The sequence below is a fragment of the Caretta caretta genome, chromosome 2 (genome assembly GCF_965140235.1).
Source record: "Caretta caretta isolate rCarCar2 chromosome 2, rCarCar1.hap1, whole genome shotgun sequence".
Taxonomy (NCBI): Eukaryota; Metazoa; Chordata; order Testudines; family Cheloniidae; genus Caretta; species Caretta caretta.
The window spans coordinates 194757406-194773600 of NC_134207.1; the positions used below are offsets into that span (position 1 = coordinate 194757406).

Below are 16195 nucleotides of genomic sequence, written 5' to 3' on the forward strand. Positions count from 1 at the left end.
ATAACTCACCCAGTAGAGGACAAATATAGCACAGTACACTATAGTATGTATGCTACAATAATATGTATGAAAACTAACCTGTGTTTGATCAACTTGATAGAGCAGCATTTTCCTTTCTAGGAAACTCAATTAAGGCAAAAATAAGTCCCTCACTTTAAAAGTTTTTCTTGTAAGTCTTAAGTTCTCCTGTTATTTAAGAAGAGTGTACATCCTTATAAAGATGCACAAAACAACTAGGTGCATATGCACAAGACAATTTGGTACACATCTTCTATCACACACACAAGATTTTTGTTTTGTTTTATGTTAGAACGCACACATGAATTCCTCTCTGGACCAGTGCAGTGAGAGAGGCAACTTGCCCTCCCATCCTCAGAGGCTCCTGATGGCCAATTCAACATTGAATGCAGGACAAGGCAGTGCTCAGAACTGTTTTAGCTTGTGCTCTTGTTGCTCAGGTTTTAATGGACCATTGCAGCAGAGAGTCACCAGGGCATAAGCACATCTTGGCCATTTCCCCCTCCACACTGCCTGAGCCCCATCCTACTGGGCCAAAGGGATCACAAAGCTAGTTGGACTTTGTGAACCATGGGTATTATTTAGGGGGCCTGCCCAGTGTAACAGCAACTGTCAATCAGGCCTTAATTTTTTTGTGGGGAGGGGCAGAGGTAGGAGGTTGGGCATGTGAGGGTTGTTTTACTAGTATTACATTAGTAGTATTTCATTTTACTAGTATTACTTCATGTGGCATCTTTTTTTAAGTAGGGGATGAGGGTGGTCCTTGGTCTCCCATCTAAACCAGGTGACCAGGACTGAGCCTGCTTAATTTCAGAGGACACATCCACAATCAGAAGCCATACTAAACTTTCACAAAGCAATACATTTTTAGCGTCTTCCAACTCCACACTCCCTAATTTAAGGAATTAAAATCAGACGTTCAAAATTTTTCAGGGTTTTTTTTTAGTAAACATTTATTGAAATGCTTCGTAAAACTCTGAGTTAACGGTTCTCTGCATTCCATGCAACCAGCCTGGGGAATTCACTTCTGTAGGAGACCACTGCATCAAAAACCGAAGAAAGATTTTTAAACAGAGCTAGTATATTAAGGCAGTGGTTCTCATTCAGGGGTACACATAACCTTGGGGGGGGGTACACAGAGGTCTTCCAGGGGGTACATCAACTCATCTAGATATTTGCCTAGGTTTACTACAGGCTATGTAAAAAGCACTAGCAAAGTCAGTGCAAACTAAAGTTTCATACAATGACTTGTTTATACTGCTCTATATACTACACACTGAAATGTAAGTACAATATTTATATACTAATAAATGTATTTCATAATGATATGGTAAAAATGAGAAAGTCAGCAATTTTTCAGTAGTGTGCTGTGACACTTTTGTATTTTAATGTCGGATTTTGAAAGCAAGTAGTTTTTAAGTGAGGTGACACTTGGGGTACACAAGCCAAATCAGACTCCTGAAAGCGGTACAGTAGTCTGGAAAGCTTGAGAGCCATTGCAATAGCGTATGAGCAGCAACACTAATAGTCAGGCAAACGGAGATGGCAGGGCCATCAAACCCCCTTCTTCCAAGCATGGGGTACACGTGCCCGGTGCAGGGCTCAGAGCGAGCACCTGGCAGGAGAGAACCTGTCCACAGGGCGGGAGGCAGTGGGCTCCTTGCAGTATCTCATCCCGGGTGCTGCCAGAGGCAGGACATCCCCCTAGACGGGCCCCGGGCCCCACCCAATAGCCCCAAGCCCAGTGCCAGGCACCCACCGCTCAGGGGCGGCGGGGCCTCCGCAAGACTGGGCACCAGGGGACCCCTGCGGGAGCCAGGCAACTGCGGAGCCCCCCAGCGGCCAGACCCCAGGCGCCCCCGCCCCAGCGCAGGAGCCAAGATGTAGCGTGGCCCCAACGGCCGCTCCACCGCCGAAGGAGGCTCGGGACCTGCCCCGTGGAAGCCGGGGCAGAGACCGAGGGGACATCACCCAGCCGCTCACACGGGCGCAGCGGGAAGCGCCGACGCCGGGAACGCGCGTCACGCACCCAAGCCCCGCCCCGCGAATGAGGGGGCAGCCCCCACCCGCCAAGCAAGGAGAAGGGGCTGCCCGCCCTACTTCGCCTCCCACCGGCGGAAGGGCACAACACTACGGTACTAGTCGGCGCGAGAAGAAAGATGCTGTTGCTTATATCCCTCCGCTAGGACGGGGTACAGGCCTCCGGCGAGCCTGGGAGGGGATCCCTGCGCGGGGAGGCGTGAGTCCCCGCACACAGAGCCAGAGGCCGGGGTCAGCGGGGCGCTTTTCGTACTCACCGCCCGCCTTGTCCGCCGCCATGGTCGCTCCCCTCCCGCGAGAATCCAGGGCCTGGGCGGCGGGCGAACACCGCCCCTTCGGGGAGACGAGCCCGCTGGCCCCGCCCCTTCCGCCCGAGGCCCCGCCTCCCCGCCTGCCGGAGCCGCTTGCGGCTGAGGCCAGGGTAGCCTGGGCTCGAGCTGCAGGCTCGACGAGCCTCGTCTTCCCGCCCGTCTCCCTGCAAAACCCAAGTGACCCTTAATTCCTCCCCACCCTGACCAAGCCAGCCATTCATCTACACTCTACAGTGTCTGGTGCCGTTGCCCGAGCCGCTCATCCCCCCCCAGGCGGGTGGTGAAATGGAAAGCGAGGCCCCACCCGCCCTGTGCCCATGGAAACGCCATTGGCCAGCGGAATCCAGGACGAGTTTTCCTTCCTGCCTTGATGGTTTGATTCTGCTTGGTTCCACTCGTCTGTTTACAGTCCTGAACTTCAGTGTTCCGTGAAGAATTGTATTTACTTGCAAGAATCCAATCTGAGATCCTTGTTGGTGCTTGGATGAGTTTCTCTAAAAGCATTTCCTAGCCTGCTTTGTATCTTATATGGATTATATGACTATGTATTGATAAGGAGCTCATCACCATAGCACTAAACGTGCAGAAGGTGGCATTGTGTATGAGTCCTAAATTCCTTTCAAAATTGGTGTTTGAATCCCATATTAATCCTGCCAGGATTCTTCCTACTTCTGGCCTCATCCCTGTGAGGCCTGTTTCACATGATTGATTTAAGTGTCCATGGGATTCTCTGTGCTGTAGAAAAGAGCATTTAGAGACACCATCCAGATTCTTTGAACACTTATTTTTATATCTTTGTAGTGATGATTTATTTTTAAGACATGAGCTTAGGCACTGCAGCATCCAAAGTACTATAAGTATCACAAAGATTCACACGTTTAATAATGATCTGGGTATAACAAATAAGCTATTTTCAGTATTCATCTGTGCCAATAACATCTTCAGGACTAAATCCTCAGCTGATATACATTGGCATAGCTCCGTGGAAGTCCATGGAGCCCCTGAGGTCAAACCTTTAGATAATTACCATTTTTAGTGTGGCAGTTTTCCTCCTTTGTTTAATTCTATAAGCTTTATATATGTAATAATGGGTTTTTCTTAACACCGGATTGCTTTTGGGACAAATGCTTTAAGACTGTTTCCATACTTTACTCATCTGCTAACTTAAGTACACTCATCTGTATTATTCTGTACTATTTCTTCAAATTTGGTTCTCCAAAATTTTGATAAATTTCATTCCTGTTTAATATTGACTTTTTTATATATTTGCTGCAGTAAGTGTGAGCATAGCTTAATCAATTCCATTTGTTATATCATCAGTATTACTGACTTCGTTACCAGCTAGTCATATTTGTTGTTAAGAGGGACCAGATTGTCTTAGAACGTGTATCTGTTGCCCCCTCTTCCAGTAAGGTTAAGACTTGAGGGTGAAATCCTATCCCCTGAGGCAAAACTCATTGCCTTGATTGGGGCCTGGGAGTCCCATTCTGTTAGGCCTCTTGATATTCTTTTCCCAATCACACTGTCAGAGATCTTGGAAAAAATATTTCTGTGAAGTTGTGGACTTAGTATTAGACATTTTTGAGGGTGGCAGGAATTCTTGTAATTTTGTTATTAGAGTTTTAAGTGTAAGTTAATATATTTTGTAAAAGTAATGTTTGCTGATATTTCATGTTTTCTTTTCACTTAACCACCCCGCACATGTGTCAAAAGAAGAGGTATGGGGTGGAGTTATCTTGAGATTCTTAGCCTATGTCTACACTTACCATTTAAAGTCCCTTTTTTGCACTAAAACCACAGTAGTGTCTACACTTGTTAATGACTTTTTGTGGTGAAACTCAGAAGTTTCACCACAAAAAGAAAACCACCTTCACAAGAGGCATACAGCTCTTACCGCTGTTCTTTTTGCACTGTTGAGAACTGTGATCTACCAGTGTAAACACCTTTTGGCCTCCGAAGGATATCCCACAGTTCCAAAAGTGACCACTTTGGCCAGCATCTCCGCTGCTCTGACGCCAGGTAAACGGATGTCCGCCCCTCCCCCTGTAAGCCCCAGGAAGTTTGAAACTCCCTTTCCCTTTGCTTGTAGATATGGCAGGTCAAGCAGCCAGACAGCAGGGGTTTTTTAAAAAAAAGCCACAAAAGAAACAAGGAAATAATGGGACATGAAGCAGGGCAGCGTGGGGCACTGAGCAGGGACCCAGAATGCCTCCCCACCATTCCCAATAGACCTATCAAGAGAGCTGCACTGTGGGATAGCTGCCCTACAGTGCTGCTCTCATCGGGGGCGATGGAAGTGCTGCTAGTTTAAACACTCTCTGATGCCTGAGGAATTAAGTGAGTACACAAACCAGCGCTTTTCTTTCACTGGTTCCCTGTCACCGGTGAAACTTACAGCGCAAAAACTCAGCAAGTGTAGACATACCCTTACTCATGAGTACTTCTTAAGTTCTGCACCTTGAAATCAGTGTGTGTGTGTGTGTGAAGGTTGCAGGCCAAGTCTATATTAACTATGTCAGCAAATATTCCTAGTGTAGACACAGCTCAAACTAGCAGAAAAGTATTTTGCCTGTATAGCTCATACTGGTTCAGTAAGTGAAATAAGCTACTCTAGCAAAAGCACATTTACACTGGTATAACTGTGTCTATACTAGGGCTTTGGAGTTATAAAAGTGTTCCCAAAAATAACTGTGGTACTCCCCAGGGGTACCTATGCTTGTGTGGCATCTTACCACTACCTGCCCTCAATGTTAAGCAGCCTTGTCTGTAACCCCTGGTGGTCACATCTGTCAGGAATCAGAGCTTGCAGCAAAACCAGTCTCTGGTCAGTCTAATGAGCACCGCTGACTTATAGTAGGTTGTCACGCTACACCACCTGAGTATTGGGAAGAATCAGCAGATTAGCTCTTAAACCCAGCAGCAGTGGTAGCCGGCTGCTCAAAGCATTTGCCAATGATAATAAGGTGATAAGTAACAGCATGGATTTGTCAAGAACAAATTGTGTCAAACCAACCTGATAGCTTTCTTTGACAGGGTAAAAAGCCTTGAGGACGTGGGAAGCAGTAGATGTGGTATATCTTGACTTTAGTAAAGCTTTTGATAGTGCCTCACATGTCCTTCTCATAAACAAACTAGGGAAATGCAGCCTAGATGGAGCTACTATAAGGTGGGTGCATAACTGATTGGAAAACCATTCCCAGAGCATAGTTATCAGTGGTTCACAGTCATTCTGGAAGGGCATAACAAGTAGGATCCCGCAGGATCAGTTTTGGGTCCGGTTCTGTTCAATATCTTCATCAATGATTTAGATAATGGTATAGAGAGCTTTGGAGGATAGGATTAAAATTCAAAATGATCTGGACAAACTGGAGAAATGATCTGAAGTAAATAGGATGAAATTCAATAAGGACAAATGCAAAGTACTCCACTTAGGAAGGAACAATCCATTGCACACATACAAAATGGGAAATGACTGCCTAGGAAGTAGTACTGCGGAAAGGGATCTGGGGGTCATAGTGGACCACAAGTTAAATATGAGTCAACGGTGTAACACTGTTGCAAAAAAAGCAAATATTATTCTGGGATGTATTGGCAGGAACGTTGTAAGCAAGACACCAGAAGTAATTCTTCCACTCTACTCCACGATGATTAGGCCTCAAGTGGAGTATTGTGTCAGCATTGTCTCAGCCTGTATTCCCAGCTTTAGCCAGCAAGCCCAAATTGCTTCTGAATTCCCAGCCCAGACCCCTTCTTTTCTCTCTGTATACAGGCCCATCCTGCTCCTTCCCAACTGAATCTCATCTTCCATTAGGTTTTATGGAGTCCTGGCTCTCCTGCAGGTGCCGTATGTTAATCGACCTAATTTAACCTGCTCTGCTTTGGTAGCATAGGCACCCATCACAGTTTCCTTATTCCACATTACCAAAAAGCTTTTGACCTCTAGGTGGCACTATATTACAAATTAATATATACTAATATTTTCCCTTTAGTATATATTTTAATGCATATAAATGCAGCATTTTAAGATGGAGTTATGCTTTAAAATGTAAGTTAATTAGGCAAAATAAGTCATGTGTAGCCATTAGGAATTAATTTGGCAATCACATTATATATACACATCACAAACCTGTTACAATGGTGGAATTAGTTCTTTTGAGATGATAGGCAGCACATTGACCTACAGAATAAGGAATGGTGCTTCAGCACCTTTGTTTGTTTACACAGTGTAAATAAAATAACAATGGAACAGGAAGTCTGTGGAATAGCAACATCCTGAATAAACTTTTCATGGTGGTAGTTCTTGAAAAGAGGTAACTATCTTATCTTTCATCATCCGATGAAGTGAGCTGTAGCTCACGAAAGCTCATGCTCAAATAAATTGGTTAGTCTCTAAGGTGCCACAAGTACTCCTTTTCTTTTTGCGAATACAGACTAACACAGCTGTTACTCTGAAACCTATCTTTCTCCCCAATCTTTGTACTCACCTTCTATGCACTGTATGACTCTTCCCGTCCCCATACCTACATCTTTATTCTCATTTTGGAATACTATGTTCCTCCCATTTTTCTCTTCTGAAAGATCTAGTGGTATTTGCACGGTAATTGGTCCCATTCTTGGGAGCAGCTGAATTGTGCTTGGTGCAGAACTGGCTTGGGGTGGGGAACAAAAATGGCTTTATAGCTTTATGCCACTTTTGCAGCTCCCCAGTTTTGGTGTTGTCCAGAAGCAGTTTAGCCCCCAGTGACGGTACTTCCAAACATCATGGTATTTGGGGAAGAAAAACTAGAATATTCATATTCAATAAGTTAAATGCTCCTCTGTGCAAAGGGCTACCACAAAGTCTGTGTCCCACTCAAGTCCCATTTAAGTGTTCAAAATAGGATTTAAGTAAGACTTGAGTGGTACTTTGCACATGGGAGCATTTCAGCATACGTATATTATGGTCCAATCCTCAATGAGGCAAAATTTCCATTAAGTTCAACTTCCACGTGAGTAAGAGCTAAAAGATCTGGCCCTTTACTTGCTTTGAAATATTTATGTAACCAAACAAAATGTCGCTGAGTAACTGGTTGATGCAAAGTACTGACGTGCTTGCATGAGAAGTTTATTTGTATCATATGCATCTGAACAGCACTTTGCATCCTGCAACCTTGCTACCTTGTTCCTTGACAAAGTGATCTGAGATGAAGAAAATTGAAAACGTGTACATATATTAAATCTGTAGCCTTGAATAGACATTGGTCCTTGAGAATTTTCATTCTCTATGCTTTTCAATAAACTTACCTGTTTCATTCTGTGGGGGAAGTAAAAACTGAACATTTGATACCCTAGTGCATTTGAAACTCTAGTGAAGCCGGTGGTGTTCAGTGAGAAGTGAAACTAACAACTCTCCTAACATGAATGTTAAATAAATGAAAAAAGAGAATTTACAGAATATTATTTATTTGTTTGTGGTAGTGCTTATGATGATCTACACATTTTTCCAGACATTCAAAGAGGAATGGGTCCTCCCTGAGGAGCTGTTGAAGTGTTTTCTCCAAAGATATAAACAAACTTGTCCATCTCCTACCCCTTCCACCAACTTAGTGTTCACCCTTTACTCTGTTATACTATAACATTTGCAAGCATTTGATTGATAGGGCAGTAAACTAAAAGGGGATACTGTATTTGTATTGCTATCTAGATTTTACCAGATTTTCCCACAGCCAAAAAATGAGTCTCAATAAGAGTTCTCAAAGCAGACTTTGTGCCTCCATATGGGAAAGAAAAATCTCAACATACTTTTTCATTCCAAGCATTTTATTTTTTAATTTTCTAAAGATGTTTCAATAATTTTGAAGCATTTTTTCCCAATGCCAAACCTAACATAAGGCTGGCTATATTTTGTAGCAGTCATGCACTTTGCTAGAAGGCATTTGAATATTCCAGTTAGGTTTTGTTGTTGTTGTTGAGATAGAAGAGGCTTTGTTTATTTACTATTTTACTAACAGATTGATCCTCTGTAAAATTCAGCGCCTGGTGTTTTGTAATACACATTTGCAGATCACGAGTGACATCCACATTTTTTGTTACTTATGTGGAAAACCAACAGGGAATCCATAGTTATTGACTCCCCTTATTCTGGGGGCCAAATCATAAGGTCCTTACTCCAGATGGCTTCAGGATCTTTGCATGTGGCACTTTATGATTAATATGTTGTTCTTTTTGGCCTAGGTTTTAACATGCCCCATTTCATAATATAATTAAATCCGTTGTTTGTAGCTCTGATCAATTCAGGGTGGAAAGCTTTAGTAATAAAGTGTTTTTTCCTCAGGCAAGAGCACTGCAGAGTTAAAAAAAAAAAAAACATAGTATCTTCAGTTTATTTTCCAAGTTGCTAATACAAATAGAATTCAATGTATTTCCCTGGAAATCCTATCAGCTTCTCGATAGAGGAACAGAGGAACGTACCAGATCATATGTGTATTCTAAACAGTCCAGCATCCTAACCTTTGCCAGTGGTTAATATATGTGGCTTCAGAGGAATGAGAGTTGTCCCCAGATTTTGATGCAGTCATCAAAATGCAATATCAAGATATTTTGCCTTGTAGTTCTTTGTGGCTGCATTTGGCCAGCATATCTTCCCTTTTCATACTCCCTTTTTGTAGTTTCTAAGGGGATCCTGGCAGTTCAAGTACATTTGCTCAGCTCTCCTCATGCTAACTTATATTTATCAGCCAAAATGAGAATTAGCATCCGTGTTCAGCACATTGTTCACATTCCCTAAGTAAGATAAGACTCACTAAATGTGGACTAAATCAAATCCCCATGCAGTTTCCTGAAGACTATTATAGCTCTGGAGCCAAAGGTTTAGGATCACTGACTGTTGCAATGTTTTAGGACCCTATGTACAGGGGCAGGGTGATTCTGCTGACTCATCTTGGCATCCAGACCAGGTGCATTGTCATCAGATCCAATAATCATAGAAATGAGAGATGCAGAGCTGGAAGTTTCAGAGTAACAGCCGTGTTAGTCTGTATTCGCAAAAAGAAAAGGAGTACTTGTGGCACCTTAGAGACTAATCAATTTATTTGAGCATGAGCTTTCGTGAGCTACAGCTCACTTCATCGGATGCATACTGTGGAAACTGCAGCAGACATTATATACACACAGAGATCATGAAACAATACCTCCTCCCACCCCACTGTCCTGCTGGTAATAGCTTATCTAAAGTGATCATCAAGTTGGGCCATTTCCAGCACAAATCCAGGTTTTCTCACCCTCCAGCCCCCCACCCACAAACTCACTCTCCTGCTGGTAATAGCCCATCCAAAGTGACAACTCTCTTCACAATGTGCATGATAATCAAGGTGGGCCATTTCCAGCACAAATCCAGGCTCTCTCACCCCCCCCCCTTTTTTTCCCGGGGACACACACACATACACAAACTCACTCTCCTGCTGGCAATAGCTCATCCAAACTGACCACTCTCCAAGTTTAAATCCAAGTTTAACCAGAACGTCTCGGGGGGGGGGGGTAGGAAAAAACAAGGGGAAATAGGCTACCTTGCATAATGACTTAGCCACTCCCAGTCTCTATTTAAGCCTAAATTAATAGTATCCAATTTGCAAATGAATTCCAATTCAGCAGTTTCTCGCTGGAGTCTGGATTTGAAGTTTTTTTGTTTTAAGATAGCGACCTTCATGTCTGTGATTGCGTGACCAGAGAGATTGAAGTGTTCTCCGACTGGTTTATGCATGTTATAATTCTTGACATCTGATTTGTGTCCATTTATTCTTTTACGTAGAGACTGTCCAGTTTGACCAATGTAAATGGCAGAGGGGCATTGCTGGCACATGATGCCATATATCACATTGGTGGATGTGCAGGTGAATGAGCTGGAAGTGACTCACAGACTCAGACTTTCAGGTCAGAAGGGAGCATCATGATAATCTAGTCTGACCTCCTGCACGCTGTAGACCACAGAACTTCACCCATTCATTCCTGTAGTTGGCACCATAACCTCTGTCTGAGTTACTGAAGTTCTTAAATCTCGATTTAAAGACGTCAAGTTATAGAGAACCCACCGTTTACTCTAGTTCAGACCAGCAAGAGATGTGTACCCCATGCTGCAGAGGAAGGTGAAAAACCCACAGTGTCTCTGCCAATCTGACCTTGGGAAAAATTCCTTCCCAACCCCAAATATGATGATCAGTTAGACCCTGAGTATGTGGGCAAGAGTCATCAGCTAGACTCCTGGGAAAGAATTCTCTGTAGTAACTCCGTCTCCCCCTGTAGTGTCCATCTCTGCCACTGGAGATATTTACTAATAGCAGTCACAGATGGGCCATATGCCACTGTAAACAATCTCATTGTACCATCCCCTCCATAAACTTATCAAGCTCAGTTCTGAAACAAGTTAGGTTTTTTTGTCCCCACTACTCCCCTTGGAAGGCTGTTCCAGAACCTCAACCCTCGCATGGGTAGAAAATTTCATGTAATTTCAAACCTAAACTTGTTGATGGTCAGTATATATCCATTCATTCTTGTGCCAACACTGGACCTTAACTTAAAAAACTCCTCTCATTCCCTTATCCCTCTGATGTATTTATAGAAAGCAATCATATCTCCCCTCAGGCTTCGTTTTGTTAGGCTAAACAGGACAAGCTCCTTAAGTTTCCTCTCCTAAGGTAGGTTTTCCATTCCTCCGATTATCCTAGTAGCCCTTCTCTGCACTGTTCCAGTTTGAATTCATCTTTCTCAAACATGGGAGACCAGAACTGCACACAGTATTCCAGATGAGGTCTCACTGGTGCCTTGTATAATGGTAAGAACACTTCCCTATCTCTACTGGAAATACATTGGGTGATACATCCCAGGATTGCATTAGCCTTTTTCACAGCTACCACATATTGGTGGTTTATAGACATCCTGGGATGGACTCACCCACCCACATCTTTCTCCCCCTCTCTTGATTCCAACTGATACATCCTCAGCTTGTATCAAAAATTCTTGTTATTAGACTCTGAGTGCATAAGCTCAAGAAATTATCAAGTCCAGCCCCCTGTGCTGTAATAGGACCAAGTAAACCTAGACCATCCCTGGCCCCAGGTGTTTGTCCAACCTATTTTTAAAAACTTCCAATGATGGGGATTCCACAACCTGCCTTGGAAGCCTATTCCAGAGCTGAACTACCCTTATAGTTAGAAAGTTTTCCCTAAAATCTAATCTAAATCTCCCTTTCTGAAGATTAAGCCTATTACTTTTTGTCCTACCTTCAGTGAACATGGAGAACAATTGATCACTGTCCTCTTTATAACAGCCCTTAACATATTTGAAGACTATTATCAGGCCCCCTTCAATCTTCTTTTCTCAAGACTAAACAAGCCTAGTTTTTTAACCTTTCCTCATAGATCAGATTTTCTAAATCTTTTATCAGTTTTGTTCCTCTCATCTGGACTCTCTCCATTTTGTCCACATCTTTCCTAAAGTGTGCCATGCAGAACTGAACATGGTACTCCAGGTGAGGCCTAACCAGTGCCAAAGAGAATGGGACACTTACCTTCTGTGTCTTAACTATGACACTCCTGTTAATGCACATCACAAAGATATTAGCCTTTTTCACAATGGCATCCATTGTTGACTCATATTCAACTTGTAATCCTCTATAGCCCAGATCCTTTTCAGCAGTACTACTACCTAGCCAGTTATTCCCCATTTTGTAGTTGTGCATTTCATTTTTCATTCCTAAGTGAAGTACATTTCAGTAGGCTTTTATTGCATTTCATCTTGCTGAATTCAGACCAGTTCTCCAATTTGTCAAGCTCATTTTGAATTCTAATTCTGTCCTTCAAAGTGCATGCAACCCCTCCCAGTTTGGTGTAATCTGCAAATTCTATAAGCATACTCTCCATTTCATTATCTAAGTCATTAATGAAGATATTGTACAGTATCAGACCCAGAATTGACCCTTGCAGGACCCTACTAGATATGCCCTCCCAGTTGGACAGTGAACCACTGATAACTACTTTTTGAGTACTGTCTTTCAATCATTTATGCATCCACCTTATAGTAATTTTGTCTAGACCACATTTCCCTAGTTAGTTTAGGAGACTGTCATCTGGGACTCTCTCAAAACCCTTACAAAATCAAGATATATTACATCTACTGCTTCCCCACTAGCCACTAGGCCAGTAACTCTGTCAAAGAAGGACAGAGTTTGGGTTTGGCATGATTTGACAAATCCATGCTGGTTAGTCCTTATAATCTCACCTGTCCTCCAGAAGTTCTCAAAGATAATTGCTAACAGTTCCAAGATTGCTTTAGCTAGTTCTGTTCTAAGATGAAATTCAACAGGCCCTATCAACTTGAATACATCTAATTTATCTAAATATTATTTAATTTGTTCTTTCCCTATTTTGGCTTGCATTTCTTCCCCCTTGTTGTTAATATCAATTGTGTTGAGTATCTGAGTACCATTAAACTTTTTAGTGAAGAGTGAAGCTAAGTAAGCATTAAACATCTCAGCTTTCTTGATGCCTCAATTATTAGCTCTCCTTCCCTGTTAAGAGGACCTATGCTTTCCTTCATTTTCTCTTGCTTCTAATGCATTTAAAGAACCTCTTCTTATGGCCTTTTATGCCCCTTGTAGGGGCATAAAACTCATTTTGTACCTTAGCCTGTTGGATTTTGTTTCTACGTGCTTGTGCTATTCTTTTGTACTCCTCCTTAGTAATTTCTCCATGTTTCTACTTTATGTAGAATTTCTTTGATTTTCAGATAAATAAAGAACTTCTGATGGAGCCATATTGACCTCATACTATTCTTCCTATCTTTCCTTAGCACTGGGATAATTTAATACAATAATAATGTATATCAATAAAATACTTAATTATATAACACTTAATGGGTTTGATTTTTCTCTTCCATATGTAAATAAGAAATAACTCCATTTAAGTCAATGGCATTGCAGAGTTATACAACTGGTTTAATTGCACAGCGAATCAGGCCCGACAGCTTCAAAGTGCAATACAAGTATTAAGTAATTGATCTAAGTAATCCAAATAAGTGCAGTATGTGCAACCATGTTGCAGTTAATAGATTAAATTTCCTACCAAAATATTATGGGCTGGATCCTGGGTAAATCCACTGTGTAAATCCAGAGCAAATACACTCCAGATTGACATTGATATAACTGAAATCAGAATCTGGCCCCAAATGTTTGAATCTCAACCAAACATGTAATAGATCATCGAAGGAAGAAATTTTATGGTTCATTTGCCTCTCACCTGTCCCAGCAATAAAATATGCATCTGTCAAGAGCTGGGGGAAGGAAAAGGAAAGCCTCTGGCCTGCGTAGATTCCAGGTCCAGACGACAGCCAGGAGAACTTGTGTCTGAAAGGGGTTAAGTTCGGCTCTGTTCAAGTCTGTCATCTTACTGGGCAGTCTTTTGGTGCTGGCTGTTGAGGATTGGAGAGTGGGATGTTCATCGTGATTTCTGGTATTATCCTGTAATGACAGTAGCACATATTTTGCATTCTGTGTGTGGGATACTGTCCTTCCCTTATTCGGTGCTCAGAACCAGTGAAGAGATAAGAACTGACGCTTGAAAATAATAGTCCTATGACCCAGCTAGGATATAAGTAAGATGGTCTTACTGGGTGCAGAGAATCCAGCAGCGTGAAGTGGTTTTGCCTTGTCCAGCTGGTGCCCTACACTCTCCAATGCAATTCAAAACACAAAGCTGCTTCTAGACAGCATTGCTTTGTTATTCACTCAACTTTACGAGCCTTGTCACAGTTAATTGGATTTGTGACGTGTTCAGATGTTTATTTCTTGACTCCTCTGTCCTTTCCCCTTCACAACACACATGCACATAGAAACTACAGTGGACAAAATGTCACATGTGATTTAACACAGGATCTAAAAATATGCAGCCATGTATGGATGTGCAGTGAAAACTTTAAAATGTACAAGGTGCTGCATACTTAAAATATTTAATTCTGATACATATAAATATATTTTTCACTTAGCTTCTATTTGTGAATATTTGTACATGTGTGATGCTTTCCTTAGAATCATAGAAGGTTAGGGTTGGAAGGGACCTCAGGAGGTCATCTAGTCCAACCCCCTGCTCAAAGCAGGACCAATCTCCAATTTTTGCCCCAGATCCCTAAATGGCCCCCCTCAAGGATTGAACTCACAACCCTGGGTTTAGCAGGCCAATGCTCAAACCACTGAGCTATCCCTCCCCCTTTTTGTGACACTGTCCTTTTATTTAATTATATCCAGGGTTATCCAGGCACTCAAATACTGACTTTCTTGATCATTTTGGACATCATCACCATCCTGCCTGTCATTCTGGCCTATACCTTGGGCATCATCTTCAACTCGGATCTCTCTCTATGTCTAAGGGCTTGTCTTCACTAAGGGGTAAGTTGACCTAAGTTACGCTACTCCAGCTACTTGAATAACATAGCTACATGAATAATGTAGCTGGAGTCGACATAGCTTAGGTTGACTTACCCTGGTGTCTTCATTGCGTTGTGTAGATGGGAGATGCTCTCTCCTTACTCTTCTCAGAGAAGTGGAGTACCAGGATCAACCGGAGAGTGCTCTGCCATCTGTTTAGTGACACCCACTGCGTTGACTGCAGCAGCGTGGATCTCCCCGGTAGTGAAGATGAGCCCTAAGACTTGCTGATTCTTTCTGCATTACATCAGAGGTATGGCCTTGCTTATCCATCCACAAAGTTAAAATCTTCAAGCTTTCATCATCTTGCATCTCAATTACTGCAACTTTCTCCTCTCTAGCCTTGAAAAATGCAATCTTTCCCTGCTCACGTCCACTCAGAATACTGCTGCAATAATAATTTTCCTAGCCTGTTGCTTTGACCGTTACCCCCTCCCTTTCCATTCCTCCACTGGCTCCCCCTTCTCTATTGCATCAAACATAAGCTGTTTGTATTCACTTTCAAGGCCTTTCATGGTCACTCCCCTCCCTTCCTATCATCTCTCATTGGCTGTTGAGCTGTGGATACCTGCCTCTGATCACCCACTTGTTAAATATTAAAACAAACACCTTCATGCTTTCTCCCACACTGTTGCACGCTCCCCATAAACATCTGCAAAGCTACCTCATTATCCACCTTCAAATCCCTCACCAAAACTCTCCTTAGCTGTGATGCCTATAAAAAACAACTCGGCTGATAGTGTGCGGAAACTACTGCCTATGACAGTGACCAGTGTTGTCTCATTGTTTACTTGTGCTCCCTCTTCTATCAAAAGTCACTTGTTGTCTCATGTCTGACACTTATATTGTAGGATCCTGGGGGGGGCAGAGACTGTCTTTTTGTTCAGTGTTTATGCAGCACCAGCTCAATGGAGTCCTGGTCCATGACAGTAATATGGTAATACAAATAATAATGTATATAATCATCACTCTGTGTCATTCCGAAGCCTAGAATTTCTGCAGTCAGTGTAAAGTGAGTGAAACAAGATAAGCATGGTTGAGGGATCTCTTTATTAGACTATCACCAGGTTCATTCATTACTGAGATTGATGGTCTATTACCATCCAAGTTTTAATTTTCAACCATTTTTTGGCTTTTTTACCCACAAGACTTTATGAATTACACCCATGTTTTCAGCTACTATTAATGAATAATAAAATAATAATAATAAATGTCTAGAGAGATATTATTGCAAGTGTGTGCTATTTTGGAAAAGAAAACAAAGCACAGAAAATCTGAACTGGCTTTTTGCTAAAAAAAAAAAATCTATAATTTATGGAATCTCTGAGAGAAACCTGTGATGTTAGGTAAGGCCACTGTCTACATCCATCACTTC

The 16195-nt window shown here is 42.3% G+C and overlaps 1 protein-coding gene and 2 long non-coding RNA genes across 5 annotated transcripts in view; 1 reads left to right on the forward strand and 2 right to left on the reverse strand.

Moving 5' to 3' along the window:
- The window catches only part of CNOT10 (CCR4-NOT transcription complex subunit 10), a 63373-nt gene extending 60933 nt beyond the window's left edge, over nucleotides 1–2440 (reverse strand). Inside the window, exon 1 of one of the 3 annotated variants that reach the window (XM_048838667.2) lies at nucleotides 2316–2440. In XM_048838667.2, coding sequence (XP_048694624.1) covers nucleotides 2316–2337 — 22 coding nt within the window. In that variant the 5' untranslated portion in view covers nucleotides 2338–2440. The remainder of the gene's footprint in view (nucleotides 1–2315) is intronic. The other 2 variants (XM_048838669.2, XM_048838668.2) reach the window with 2 other exon arrangements.
- LOC142071157 (uncharacterized) lies at nucleotides 1886–15033 on the forward strand. The gene is made up of 3 exons (XR_012667187.1): nucleotides 1886–2153; nucleotides 14641–14781; nucleotides 14901–15033. It is a non-coding gene; the product is annotated as an uncharacterized LOC142071157 (long non-coding RNA).
- LOC125631656 (uncharacterized) overlaps nucleotides 13315–16195 on the reverse strand; it is a 47547-nt gene continuing 44666 nt past the window's right edge. Inside the window, exon 3 of the long non-coding RNA XR_007355001.2 lies at nucleotides 13315–13857. This is a non-coding gene — a long non-coding RNA (uncharacterized LOC125631656). The remainder of the gene's footprint in view (nucleotides 13858–16195) is intronic.